Source organism: Panthera tigris, chromosome E1 (genome assembly GCF_018350195.1).
Source record: "Panthera tigris isolate Pti1 chromosome E1, P.tigris_Pti1_mat1.1, whole genome shotgun sequence".
NCBI classification, from domain to species: Eukaryota; Metazoa; Chordata; class Mammalia; order Carnivora; family Felidae; genus Panthera; species Panthera tigris.
Genome location: NC_056673.1, coordinates 9,547,140 through 9,561,959, shown reverse-complemented (window position 1 = coordinate 9,561,959; position 14,820 = coordinate 9,547,140). Strand labels below are relative to the sequence as shown.

At 38.3% G+C, this 14,820-nt stretch overlaps 1 protein-coding gene across 16 annotated transcripts in view; it reads right to left on the bottom strand.

Moving 5' to 3' along the window:
- The window catches only part of NCOR1 (nuclear receptor corepressor 1), a 158,723-nt gene that overhangs the window by 109,297 nt on the left and 34,606 nt on the right, over window positions 1–14,820 (bottom strand). For all 16 annotated transcript variants that reach the window (XM_042967734.1, XM_042967733.1, XM_042967735.1 and 13 more), the window contains exons 4-5: window positions 6,295–6,487; window positions 992–1,174 (exon numbers count right to left, since the gene is read on the bottom strand). In XM_042967734.1, the coding sequence (XP_042823668.1) occupies window positions 992–1,174; window positions 6,295–6,487 (376 nt within the window). The remainder of the gene's footprint in view (window positions 1–991; window positions 1,175–6,294; window positions 6,488–14,820) is intronic.

The window sequence follows — 14,820 nt, the reverse complement described above, 5'->3', positions numbered from 1 at the left end:
TCTCCATCCTCCCTTCCCCAAAAAGCAAAATGACAACCCACAAATGAGGACATAGCTGCCATAGGCATTAACTGACAAGACACTTTAAGAAATACTACAATTAAGAAAATGACAAAGGGGCGCCTGGGTGGCTCAGTCTTTTAAGCGTCCGACTTCGGCTCAGGTCATGATCTCATGGTCCATGAGTTTGAGCCCCGCGTCCGGCTCTGTGCTGACAGCTCAGAGCCTGGAGCCTGCTTTAGATTCTGTCTCCCTCTCTCTCTGCCCCTCCCCCATTCACGCTCTGTCTCTCTCTGTCTCAAAAATAAATAAGCGTTAAAAAAAAAATTTTTTTAAATAAAAAAAGGAAAAAAAAAAGAAAATGACAAAATAACAATCCGCATAAGGAACACCAATAACCCATGAACAAATGAAAATCAGCTCTCATACCTAAACAAGGACATTCAAATTAAAACCTCAGGGAGAACTATTTCACATCCAACTGCAAAAAACTCATCAGGTGATGACAAGCATTTGCACAAACTGGAACCTGTCCATGTTGCCAACGGCACTGCCATTTTCGCACGTTCAGTATCATCTAATACACACTCAGAGAAGCGCATACTCTCGAGTCAAGCAATGCCATTCCCGGGCACGTGCCCACGAAAATCTATTCACACGTGAACCAAAAACACAGCACCACTGCACTGAAGTAGCAACAATCTAGGAACAACCCATCCAATAAGATCCAAAACAGAATGGACAAACAAGTTTTGCTATCTGGAATCACACGGTCAGACAATACAGCAGGGGACATGAATGGATGCAACTCGGGAAACGTAAAAGCAAAAAAAAAAAAAGAAAAAAAAAAAAAGGCAAGTCAAAGAGTATACAGGCTTGATTCCATTCATATAAAGTTGAAAACTATGGAAAAGTCGGCATTATCTTCTTTAGAAAGACAAACATATGTTCTTAGAATATCGATAAAATATCAGTAACATCCAACACTTACTTGTTTCTTCTTCAGTTTGAGGATCTGCTGTTCTACTTTTGCAATTTCTCTGTCTACACGATCCATACTCTGTATTAACTCTTCCTTTGAAAGTTTTGAAGGTGAAGCATTCTGATCATCTCCACAAGGTTGCCCAGAGATTGGAGAGGATGGAGCTTCATGTTTGCCTCCAAATGCTGGATCCTTTAGAGAAGAAAGTCAAGAACAATTTATTCCTCACTAATAGCCAATATTAACATCAAGATTCTCTTAGCTGAACAAGTCTATTTTAAGACGCAGCAGAATCATAAATGCTATTTCTCTAGCTGGTGTCCTACAGGAGCAATTTTCATACATGCACACACACACACTCCACTCCGCTGACGTTTATACATCACGGTCTACACATATCATTCACTATTCTGAATATCCTAAAAGCTATTTAGAATGAGGTGGCTAAAAGACTGAATAGCCTTGCATGTCACAATACTGAGACTGTAGAGAATATCTGGGGAAACAGTAATGCAATCATGAAAAAGGAAGATACCGTTTCTTAACCATTTTCTTACGATGGTTCTTCAAAAGGTCTGAGCTTGTAGGCTGGAAAAGTCATAAACTCCATGCAAAAGCTGTGTGTCCACCCAGCTTAACAGCTATGATACGGCCAAGAGTTCCTAACAAAAACTTCTCAGACTTTCCAAGGGCGAATAATCAGGTACGGAAGTCAGAGAAATGACCTAGCACTTTTCTTGTTGCTATCACCTAGGCCTGCCTTTATAAAGGGCGGGTAAATCTGCCCATGCTACAGCGCACATAACCTCGATTAAGCCAAATATGTCATTCCAGTCCACCTCCAATCAGAATGAAAGCCCTCCACCCAAAACCAACCACCTTGTCAACACACACACACACACACACACACACACACACACACACACAGGCTATTAATCTCCAGTCTAAGGTGAAGATATAAGCAATACTGTAAAGCAGATGAATTTTTGTTTTTTAAGTAGACTCTGTGCCCAGCATGGAGCCCAATGAGGGGCTTGAAGTCACTACCCTGAGATCAAGATCTGAGCTGAGATGAAGTGTTGGCTTAACCAACTGAGCCACCCAAGCGCCCCAAAGACAAATTTTGGATTAAGTCACTAGTTTTCTGCAGGCTGTAAGAAGCCTAGAATGAGCATAGTTCATAGGACAATACAGCCCTCAGAGTATTAAATATAATGACTAAGTAACTGTGAGAAATGAGTAGTTCTAACAAAGAATGCACACAACTATACTTGGATAGTTGCTCCAAAACAACTTGGAACAGAGATTTTGGCTAAAATATGCGTATTTCTGAAAAATCTCATATTCTGTAATAGTATATGCTAAATATAAGACCCGGGGCTCAGTTGGTTAAGTGTCCAACTTCAAGCTAGCTCATGATCTCATCATGGTTGTGAGTTCGAGTCCCGCATCAGGCTTGGTGCTGCCAGCAAACAACCTGTTTCAGATCCTCTGTCCTCCACTCTATCTGCCCCTCCCCTGCTATCGCTCGCTCTCTCTCAAAATAAATAAACTTTAAAAACAAAAAAAACTTCTGGGGAAAATAGGAGTGTGGCTATTAAGACCTGTACAACTTTGTATGCAGAGCATTAACAAAAACAGTAACAATTCTAACAGAGGTAATAATATAATGAAGCTCCAATATCATTTGCCATCAGCCTACTATCTTTGCTCGATTCAAACTCTGTAGTTCATGCTTCTGCTGTTAAGATGTAAATCCCTGAAGTCTTTTACTTCTAACAGAAAACAGTATGTTTCATCAAAATAAAAAAAAATAGAGGGGCGTCTGGGTGGCTCCGTCGGTTAAGCATCCGACTCTTGATTTTGGCTCAGGTCATGATCTCATTGTTTGTGAGTCCGAGCCCCTCATCAGGCTCTACACTGTTAGCATGGAGCCTGCCTGGGATTCTCTCTCCCTCTCTCTCTGTCCCTCCCCTGCTCACTGTCTGTCTCTCTCTCTCTCTCTCTCTCTCTCAAAATAAATAAATAAACACTAAAAAAATAAATAAAAAATAAAAATACAATTGAGGGTATAACCATCTTTATCAACCTTTAAAAACAAAAAATACAGAAAAAAACATAGGAGATAGTATCTTCACATTTTCTTTTCGACACTTGAATCTCCACTAGTTAGCTTAACAGTGAAAAGCAGAGCAGTTCTTGAATGCAATAATTTTCGAATCTTCTCAAGGTCTTCAGACATCATGAAGGCTACTTCTTTTAATTATGGGACAGCTTGATCCTGAGAGCTTTTGAAACATTAACGTGCAGAGAAAAATCATTTATGAACCACCAAGACCTCGTTATATAACACATTCTCCTGCCATACGCAAATGAGTTCATGTGTGTTACGGAACATGTAAAATAGCAAAACAGGTATTTCAACTGCAGACTTTGCAAACGCTCCTCAGGTGATCTGATGCACGAGCTAAGAACTACTAGTACAAAGCAATATCTTCCACAGACTTGCCTTCTAGTTAAACATTTAACAACAAAACAATTCCTTAAGTGCCTACTATGTGCAGGCACTAGGCAGAGGGGTGAATGAAACAGACATGATACTCGCCTTCATGGAGTTTCTAATCTTGTGTTGGAACATAATGATAGCAATTTTGAGGGAAGAAAGTTAGATTCCTACCTTTTATCTTATATCACAATAAAAGCCAAATGACAGCAAACATTTACATGAGCTTTATTAGCAAATCACAATGAGCCTCAAGCGAACAGAACAAGGTATTCACGCAATCTTGGGCTCAGAAAAGCCAACAGCAAAAGATATTAAAAAAAAAAAAAGAAAAAAGAAGAAGAAACAAAGACTGATGGATTAAAATAAACAGTCTTCTGTTGATTATCAAGATAGCAGTAACAAATTTAAAAGCAAATGAGAAAAAGCATTTCCAAAATGTCAACTCTACAACTCAGTATAAAATCAAAAACTGACCAACAGAAAAATGAACAGATAGGAAAAACAATTTACAAAATAGGAAAAATGAATAACCAATAAACAAATGAAAAATGTAAGTTTTAGTAAGAAGCAAATAAATACAAGTTAAAATTTTATCAGATTAACAGTGGTTTTTTAAATAGCAGCAAATCTGTGGCATTAGCACAATAATTGGGCACCCTACATTCTGCTGTCAAGAATAAGAATCAGTCCTACTCTTTGGCGGGACAATCTGGAAATACAAAAGGCTGAAAAATATGCCAACTCTGATCAGAAATTGATTATACTAACAGGAATTTACCTTAAGGAAATAAATAAGAATGAACACAAAAAAAATCAGCCTAAAGACCATGTTCATTGCTCTAATGAACCAACAGATAACCTACATGTGTGACACATCACTTTATATCCATATATGAAATGCTAAGTAACCACTAAAAATACAGTTGCAAACTTACTGACCTGAAAAGAAGCTCATGAAGCACTTAAGCGAAAATAAAGTTATAAACAATGTACAAAGTGAGCGTATTAAAATACCCACCCAACTATCGGCAAAGTTAACAACAATTTCTAACTGGTGAGGCTGTAAAGTAACTTTCTCCTTCAAGCTTGTCTAATTCTTCTATAGAAGATACACCTGAGCTTGGCAACATTAAAAAAAACCCAAACTAATTCTTTCAAAATCCCTACTTCTAAAAAAAAAGTCATGGTTTACAGCTTAGGGGGGGAAAAAGCAGGACCAGGGGTCAGGGGTCAGGGGTCACGGGTTTTCACTCCAACTCAGGAGGCACCACCTACGTTGCTTAATTTTGCCTAACATCTGTTTTCTCTACTATAAAATGGAAATAGGTGGTACAGTGATCCAACATGTCACATTTTAATGAATGCGACTTGAAGATCCCTTTCTGCTAAAAAATTCTACAGCTATAAATAACATTTGTAGTCATTTATTCATCCTTGAATAAATTCTTCTTAAAAGAAGACTTTTATTCTTTGTATTTTTTCTTTTGTTGTTCATGCTGCAAAACATTTCTTATGAACCCATAGACTATAACACATGTATTTCACACAAGGAGGTAGGCCTCAAAAATCCCAGAAGTTGAGCTTATTTCTAGAGCTTTCCCCACCTATCCTATCATTTTGTAAATTTTCAAATGTACATAAAAGTTGAAAGAACAATACAATGGATATGCATTTATCCTTCATGCTCACTAGTTAACATTTTACTATTTTTGCTTTCTCTATAAACATATCCACACACCTACCTTTTTTTTCCCCTTTAGCAGAACTATTTGAAAACAAATTGCATACACGTTCACTGTCTCTTAAATCACTTTTCCCTGCATAAAAACTCAAAGAAAAAGTGTGGGTACTTATTTATCTGATATCAGGGTGGAAAGGGCCATTAGCCACAAAGGTAAATAAACATTAGGGAAGAGATATTTGCCAACAAAATGGGAAGGGGGACGGGGATAGCAAAAAGGTTAACACTACACTGTTAAAAGAGTATCAAAAAATTAGTTTATTCTTCCTAAAACAAATATTTATTCAGTACCTACTAAGTGCCAGGTACTTCCCAATCTGCAGATTTAATGGTAAGCAAAATACACAGTTAAAAAAAATAACCTCAACAACAAAATAAGGGCATAATGCACACACATGCATTTCACAAAAGGCAAGAAACAATAAGACAAGAGGAAAAGAGATTTGATCTTAATAGAACCTTCTCATAAATTCACAGTATGCTTTGTTCAAAAATGTCACAAAATATAGCTATATATTAAAAGTACGTATTTCTCTCCAACATATAGAACTATACATAATTTTCCTCCGTATTGGCAAGTTTTCTAAAGAAACTACTTTTTACATAAATTATAAGAACAATTTATTTCTCTTTATAAAACCTATAAGCACAGACAAACCTCACCTAAAATGTCTTTTCTCTTATAGAGCAAGTCAATAAACTGCAACTGACTTTAAGGGGATTCTCTTAAATTTAACAAAACTGTGGTTGTCTTAAGAACCACTGACCACATTTTATAGCCCAGCAAGCCAGTACAAAAATGCTTGAGAGTTATTCAATAGCAATGTTTCTTTACAGCAGTCCCCAGATTGTTTTCATTTACCAAAAAGGCAAAAGTACTGACTTTAAAAGGCCGGAGCACTCGGGCTGTGGTTTTCAGTTTTGTTTAACAAAATTTTTACTTTCCCATAGCACTAACCTTTAGAGACTGGCACAATCGGACTTTCTTTTGGGCACTGTGCCCGAATATGGCTAAATAAACATCACAGACCGACAACTCCACAGGGTAAGAGAACAAATATTTACCTTCTTAGCATCTGCAGAAGACCTCAACCCTTCTGGCAGCGTGTGCACTAAAGGTAAGACCGCAGCACTGACACGCTGGAAATGGGAATCAGAAACCTGTTCCAGACGTGGCCGCTTGGATTCCAGTGAATCATGATCCACTGGGGATGGCCCTGGGTGAAACTGCTCATATCCAGTTCTCCTTTCTTGAGGCCTATTACATAAAAAGAAAAGAAACACTTGAAATGTTTTAAATGATGTACAACTTCCTGCTAACACCCCTGGTTGGACTTTAAAAGAAATGTGAAAATTATGCTTACTTTTAAAGTGAATCCCTGCCCCCCCTTCCTGCACCCCAGAAGAATAGATATAAAGTGCTATTAAACTGCCAATTCTTTTTTTCACTAAGTTATTTTTACTGTTTATTTACTTTTGAGAGAAAGAGCATAAGAAGGAAGGAGCAGACAGAGGGACACACAGAATCCAAAGCAGGCTCCAAGCAATGAGCTGTCAGCACAGGGCCCCACGCGGAGCTCGAACTCACGAATCGTGACATCATGACCTGAGCTGAAGTTGGACGCTTAACCAACTGAGTCATCCAGGCGCCCCTAAGCTTCTAATTCTAATAGAAAAGTTCCTTCAGGGGAGGTGAGAATGGTAGTGGTAAAGAAGTGAAAGACATAACAAAAGATTTCCATTTGCAGAAACTTTTAAGTTGCTGAAGGATACCCCTAAAATACAATTTTTAAACCTATGGCATAATAACTGAATTTAGTATGATCTAAACCGGAAAAGCGACTACCATTAGGAACCAATAATAAAAAAAGCAGGAAACAAATCTCCCAGCAGTTGTACATGGAAACATAAGTGACTTGAGTTGTGAGGTATTATTAAGACAAGTGTCTTGAGTGAAAATGTAACATTGCTTGGAAATTCCAAAATACGGATTCTGTCTAGTTTCTGCAAGTCCGTAAGTGTCTTGCAAGTCACGAATCTGCCTTTGATTCCTTTCAGTGGGGTACTGTACAGAGTACTACGTGTGGGTGTTCATTAATTTCACTTTCCCTTTCCTATAAAAGTATTTACAGAAGCAACACTTTACTTTGTGGGCCAAGCTTTAAACGAACATCTCACAAAATATTTCTCGATGAAAAGGACCACCACTGGCTTTCCTTTTTAGAAGAGATGATGAAATAAACCCTGAGGTCTATAAAATTATTACATTCCAAAAATCTGAATGCTCACTCACGACATAAATCCTATTCCTTTCGTAAAATTCGCAATGACGTCACAAAAACTACTGGAGCAGGAAGACTTAGGAACAAAATGAGGACGGCTGCTTTTGCCGCTTGTATTCAATATGGGACTGGGGGTTCTCATCAGAGCATTAGGCAAGAAAAAGAAATAAAAGGACTCCAAATCTGAAAGGAAGAAACAAAAGTATTTCTATTCAGATGACATGATCCCATAGGTAGAAAAACCGACAGAATCGACCAAGAAAAGTTAATAAGAGTTAATAAATGAATAATGCAAAGCTACAGGATACAAATTCAAGACGCAAAAATCAGTTGTATTTCTATATATCAGCAATGAACAGTCTGAAAATGAAATTAAGAAAATAATTCCATTTATAGTAGCATCCAAAAGAATAAAAGCTAGGGATAAATTTGACCAAGGAGGCCCAAGACTTACACAGTGAAAACCACAAAACATTGCGGAAGAAACTAAGGAAAATCTAAATAGTCAGATAAGACAGCCCATGCTCATGTACCGAAAGACTTAATATGGTTAAGACGACAATACTACACAAAGCTATCTATGGATTCAATGTAATTTCTATCCAAATGCCAGTGGCGTGTTTGGAGAAAGAAAAACCCACCACAAAATTCATATGGAATCTCAAGGGACCCCCCACAGAGCCAAAGCAATTTTGGAAGAGAAATACAAAGTTAGAAGAACTCACGCTTCACAATTTCAAAACTTACTATGAACCTACAGTAATCAAGAGTAATCAAGAGTGATACTGCCCTAAGGTTAGACGTACAGACCAAGGGAAGAGAACCGAAAGCCCAGAAATTAACTCACATCAGTGGTGGGTGACTTTTAACAAGTGTGCCAAGACCATTCAAAGAGGAAGAAACAATCTCTTCAACAAATGGTGCAGGGGAATCTGGATCCCCACATGCAAAAGAAAGAGGCTGGACCCTTATCATAGACCACCTACAAAAATCAACTCAAAACAGATTACAGATTTAAAAGATAAGACCTAAAACTCTATAACTCCTAGGAAAAAAATATAGGGAGAAGTCTTCCCGATGTTGGATTTTGCAATGAATTCTTGGATATCACACCAAAAGCCCAGGCAACAAAAGAAAGAAGGAAAAAAAAAAAAAAAACTGGTAAACTAGGCTTCATCAAAACTATCAAGAGACTGAAAAGAAAACCCACAAAATGGGATAAATTACCTGCAAACCATGTATTTGATAAGCTTTTTAATATCCAGAATATTAATGGCCTTCCCACAACTGAACAATAAAAAGAGAACCTGAAGAAGAAGAGGAGGACGAGGACGAGGACGAGGACGAGGACGAGGAGGAGGAGGAGGAGGAGGAGGAGGAGGAGGAGGAGAAAGAAAGAAAGAAAGAAAGAAAGAAAGAAAGAAAGAAAGAAAGAAAGAAAGAAAGAAAGAAAGAAAGAGGCAAATGATGTGAACAGACGTTTCTCCAAAGACATACAAATGACCAACGCACACATGAAAAGATGCTCAACATCATTCGTTATTATGGGAACACAAATCAAAACCAAACTGAGGTACTGTTTGGCTAGACTTGTTTGGAAAAAAAAGAAAAAAAAGAGCAAGTGTTTACAAAGATGCAGAAAAATTAGAACCTTGCACACTACTGCGTGGGAATGTAAAACTGTACAGCCACCGTGGGAAACTTTTGCAGTTCTTCGAAAAGCTAAATATAGACATATGACATATGACACAGCAATTCCACCTAGGTATATAAGGTATATATCCCTAAGTACTGAAAACAGGGACTCAGACACCAAGGTATTGAAAACGGACTCAGATACTTGTACACCAACGTTCAAGCGGCATTACTCACAACTGTCAAAAAGTGGAAACAACCCATGTCCGTTGACAGATAAATGGATGAACAAAATGTGGTATCTACATCCACATTTATGTATGGCGCTGTACAGTGGTAATACAGTCCACTATGTGGACTATTATTCTGCCACAAAAAGGAATAAAGTTCTGACACATACACTACAATATGGATAAACCTTAAAACATTACACTAAGTGAAATAAGCCAGATACAAAAGGACCATTACTGTGTGGCTCCATTTATATGAAGTAATTCAAACAGGCAAATGCAGAGAGAAAGAAGGTACATTAAAGGTTACCGGGGACTGGGGGAAGAGGAGGAAGGGGGATTATTGCCTAATGGGAACAGAGTTTCTCTTTGGGGCAATGAAAACGTTCTGGAAATAGTGGTGATGGTTACAAAATCCTGTTGTGCACTTAATGCCACTAAACTGGAACATTTAAAAATGGTTAAAATGGTAAATCTGTGTTACATACATTTTACCACAGTAAAAAAGGTCACATGCAAGTTAATTCTTGGAATCATTATTAATAAAGACTAGCCTAGGAAATTCTAGCATATAATTTTATTTTTGAAGCTTAGAACCACTTGAGAGGGTGACCTTTGCTCTTTTTCAACAGTTCACTCTTTTCCCATTCACTCAACTCACTGCACTCGGACTTAACTGACCCATCATTTCATTTTATTACAAGTACTCACCACGCACTAAAGTCAGCAATGACCTCCTAATACTGAAAGCAAAAGAGTATTTTTAGACATACGCTGACCTATCTGCCACATTTTATACTTGACTTACTCCTTCCTTCCTGAAACTTTTCTACCTCTTGGTTTCCAGGACATGATCGGCCCTGGTTGTCAGAGTCTGTTTTCCACAGGGGATCCGAGCACAGATCGGTTTAAAATAGCCCACCTCCGACGATGCTGAGCTTCCTTACACAGTCTTTACTTATTTTTTTTAAATTTTTTTTTTCAACGTTTTTTTATTTATTTTTGGGACAGAGAGAGACAGAGCATGAACGGGGGAGGGGCAGAGAGAGAGGGAGACACAGAATCGGAAACAGGCTCCAGGCTCCGAGCCATCAGCCCAGAGCCTGACGCGGGGCTCGAACTCAGCCCAGAGCCTGACGCGGGGCTCGAACTCACGGACCGCGAGATCGTGACCTGGCTGAAGTCGGACGCTCAACCGACTGCGCCACCCAGGCGCCCCATACACAGTCTTTACTTAAACTGACCTGCTGGAAAACAAACCTGTAGTTCTTTTCTGCTTCTCTCTCACAATTGCCATTTTGCACACACAAAAAGCTTAAGGCTCACCCTTCCTGGACCTTATACTGGAGCACTGTCCCCCAAAGTATAAATGCCTCCAGAGCTCCTTTGACAAGCCAGCAGTTCCCAAATTTCTGCCTTCAACAAAATTGAAGAACTTAAGGCATTAACTAACATTTTCATCTTAGATAAAGAAGTGATTTAGGGCATATATCTCATAACAAACTACTTTTATGAATAAGGTTTCTTGGCACCTTCATCAGAATAAAAAATAAGAACAGAGTACATGGCTGCCTTCATTCTATCAATAAGTGATACTTTGAAAACAGCCATCATCTATCTCATTAATGCATGGATGCATTTCCATGAAATTTTACTTATATTTGATCAATTTGTTTCTCATTTTCGTAAATGATTGCTGCTTTGATCAATCTTATAATATTTCCATCCAGAAGTTTTTTTTAACAGATGTTGGCAAGGATACGGAGAAAGAGGAACCCTCTTGCACTGCTGGTGGAAATGCAAACTGGTGCAGCCACTCTGGAAAACAGTGTGGAGGTTCCTCAAAAAGTTAAAAATAGAACTACCCTAAGACCCAGCAATTACACTACAAGGTATTTATCCAAAGGGTATAAAAATGCTGATTCAAAGGGGCACATGCACCCCAATGTTTATAGCAACACTCTCAACAATAGCAAATTATGGAAAAAAACCCAATGGCCATCAACTGATGAATGGATGAAGAAGATGTGGTTTATGTACACAATGGAATATTACTTGGTGATAAAAACAAAACAAAACAATGAAATCTTGCTATCTGCAGCAACGTGGATGGAACTGGAGGGTATTATTCTAAACAAAATAAGTCAGAGAAAGACAGATATCACATGATTTCACTCATATGTGGAATTTGAGAAACTTAACAGATGAACATAGGGGAAGGGAAGCAAAAATAAGATAAAAACACAGAGGGAAGCAAACCATAAGAGACCCTTAAATACAGAGAATGAGGGAGGTGGGTGGGGGGGATGGGTTAGATGGATGGTGGGCATTAAGGAGGGCACTTTTCAGGATGAGCACTGGGCATCTTTAAGGAGGGCACTTTTCAGGATGAGCACTGGGCATCTTATGTAAGAGATGAATCACTGGGTTCTACTCCTGAAGCCAAGACTACACTGTATGTTAACGAACTTGAGAATAAAAGAAGAAAAAAAAGAAGTTTCTTAAAATAGAGCATCTTTTAGAAACAGAGGTTTTCCCATAGTTTTGTTGTTAAATAGAAGTAAGATGGGTTGATCGATAAAGGACTCGGAATAACCAAAGCGACTCACGTGAGGATAAATTTTGTGAAAAAAGAAGAATGAACACATGAGCTCCGAGAAAATAAGGAACAGAAAGAGAAGTTTTGTTAAAGACGAGTTTGTTCATACATAGTGTCATTTTAAGTGGATGATGGTACCAAATCACTATGGTATTTAGATTCCGTCAGATAATTTTAAAACTGTATTGCAGCAGTTTTGCCTTAAAATGTCAATACTTTCAATATGGCAAATCATATCCATCTTTTAAAACTTAGGAAACTTCTAAATGTCAACTTAAAAATGTACAATACAGCTTTTCAAAGTTCTTTTAAGAAATATGCAAGCAACAGGTTTGAAGACCACTGTTTGAGTCCTTTTCCTTCCTCTCTCTCCTTCAGAGGCTTCCGCCTCATAGTATCTTTACCTGTTGGGGACCCTCTGGGTTCACCTTTGAACAGCTGCCCTCTCACTTTCCACCCTCCCTTGGATCACAAGCACCGATCTGGACCTTTAAACCCAGATCGGCCCCCGCGCATGCAAGATACATCTCCAGCTGGATGTGTCACAGGTACCTCAAGCTTAATTTGCACCAAACTCGAGTTGTCTCACCTTCGTTGCTCTTTCCTTAATCTCTATCACACTGTCGCAGCCACGGAACCAACAGCCATAAGCTGGAAAGCCAGGATTCATCCAGGTCTCCTCCCTCATCTTTGCCAATTGCGAGGACTTGGCAGCCTTCCCTCCTAACTTACTCCAGCCTGCCTTGTCTCTGTTTCACTGTCCTATCTCAGGCTCACACTCTCCATGTTCTCTCTGCCTCCAGTCTATCCACCTCAAATCCACCCTCCACAGAGCAGCCAGAGGTAATCTGTCAGACACAAGCATCCAGCGCCAGTTAAAGGCCACGCCCCTCAACACAGCACTTAGAACGAGGGCCACTGCCGGCCTGCAAGAAAACTGTGTGTGCAACCTGCATAAGCAAAGGCAACCCTCTGGTACACAGGACCTGGCAGACTGCCCGAGCTGGATTTCGGTCCTCGGTTGTCCCCTCCACCTACAAAAGTTAACTTCCAAGTATTACATGTTACCTCTAGTGAATCTGCCTGTGACATTTCCCAAAGCCAGAAGGTACAGTACACCTAGCACTGGAGGAGAGCATACGGCCACCGGTACACAGGACAATTAGGACAGACATCGAGTATACACAGCTCTCTTGCCATCAAGACATCAGGCTATTTCCCATTTCAGTTTGCCCATCCTTTTTACAAGAGCAAAACTATTCATGGATAAACAGGTAAATATCTAATTTCACATTCAAAACTTCAAAAAATTTTAAGTGAACCGTATGAAAATCTTTGTGAAAACAAATACAGTTTTATATTGGAGTCCTGGTGGAGTTAAGCATGAAATCTCCATCTTAAGTGAACATATTTGCCTTTTAAAAACTAACACCCGTGGAAAGGTATAGCCACTTTGGAAACAGTCTAGTAATTTCTCAAACAGCAAACAAACAGAGAACTACCATATGATACAGCAATTCCACTCCTGGGCATATTCCCAAGAGAAAGGAAAATTCATGGTCACATAAAAACTTGTGCATGAGTGCTCCTAGCAGCATTACTCATAACAATCAAAAAGTGAAAACTCAAATATTTATCAATTGATGACTGGACAAATGAGGCATATAAAAAAAACAAACATCAGATTTTCATACTAAAAAATCTGTGTACACTCTTAAACTTAAAAGTTCTTACATCTCACGGACTTCCTTGACCTCTTAGTACCATTTTTAAATACCTTTAAAACAAATTCAAGTTTTTAAATGGGCTTTTTACTGTAATATACCTATACCTTATCATTTTAATTTTAAGGAAAAGATAACTCTCGTCAGGGGGAACATGTCATAAAGTTCATAGCTATTCAAAACACATGTAGGATTACATCAGTAGATTTTATTTTTTCCTAGCTATGGAAATTTAGTTCGCCTAAATTTTCAAATGTAGAAGCATGATTTGGCTTCTTCTTTTGTTGCTCAAGGGAAAACCAATGATCTGAATTTTGGTGAATCTTTTATAATATCTGAAACTACCTTAAGCTGTTCTGCAATTTTTTATCTAAATATCCAAATACTCTAATTATGTGGACTAATTTTTCCAATGAAATCTAGAAAATACGACTGATGACATTTTGCCCAGAAATGACTCATATTTTAAGAGTATGGTTTATAAAATGATAGACATTCACTAACCAAAAAAATTCCAGGAACACATAATAAAACTAAGCAGCAAATTGCCCCAAACCCCACCACATGGAAACAATGCTAAAACTGGGTGAATCCTGTACCCAGACATCACTTTATTTTTACATATGGGTAAATGGATATACAGGCAAAAATAAAACTTTAAGTGAAGAATATTTGGTTTGTTTTTATATAGGTATTAGGAGAAAAAAAAATGAAATAAAGCTTAAATTGGAAGGAATTGCTCCTTTACCACAAGAAATTCATTCCTAAAAGATTATTGCTAAAGGATAAGGGGAAAACTATGAAAAGCATTAAGATGGGATTTTTTTTTTTTTATAAGCCTAACATTTCCATTTTAGAAGTATCAGATTACTCCAGACACAATCGTCAAGTGCGTACCTTTAAACGTCTCCCAATACCTACAACACCTCTAGATCCTGTAGTTACGTTACTATTACTTTGTCAAAATTTGCTATTGACGTTCAGTTATGGAACCATAATTCGTCCAGATGTCTCACATGGGCTTTTTACTTAAAACAGTGTGTGGCTTACTACAGTCCTTTTACCATGGCTTCCATTCTTTGGCTGGATTCTATCACCTAAAATTCTTCCAAGAAGTTTAA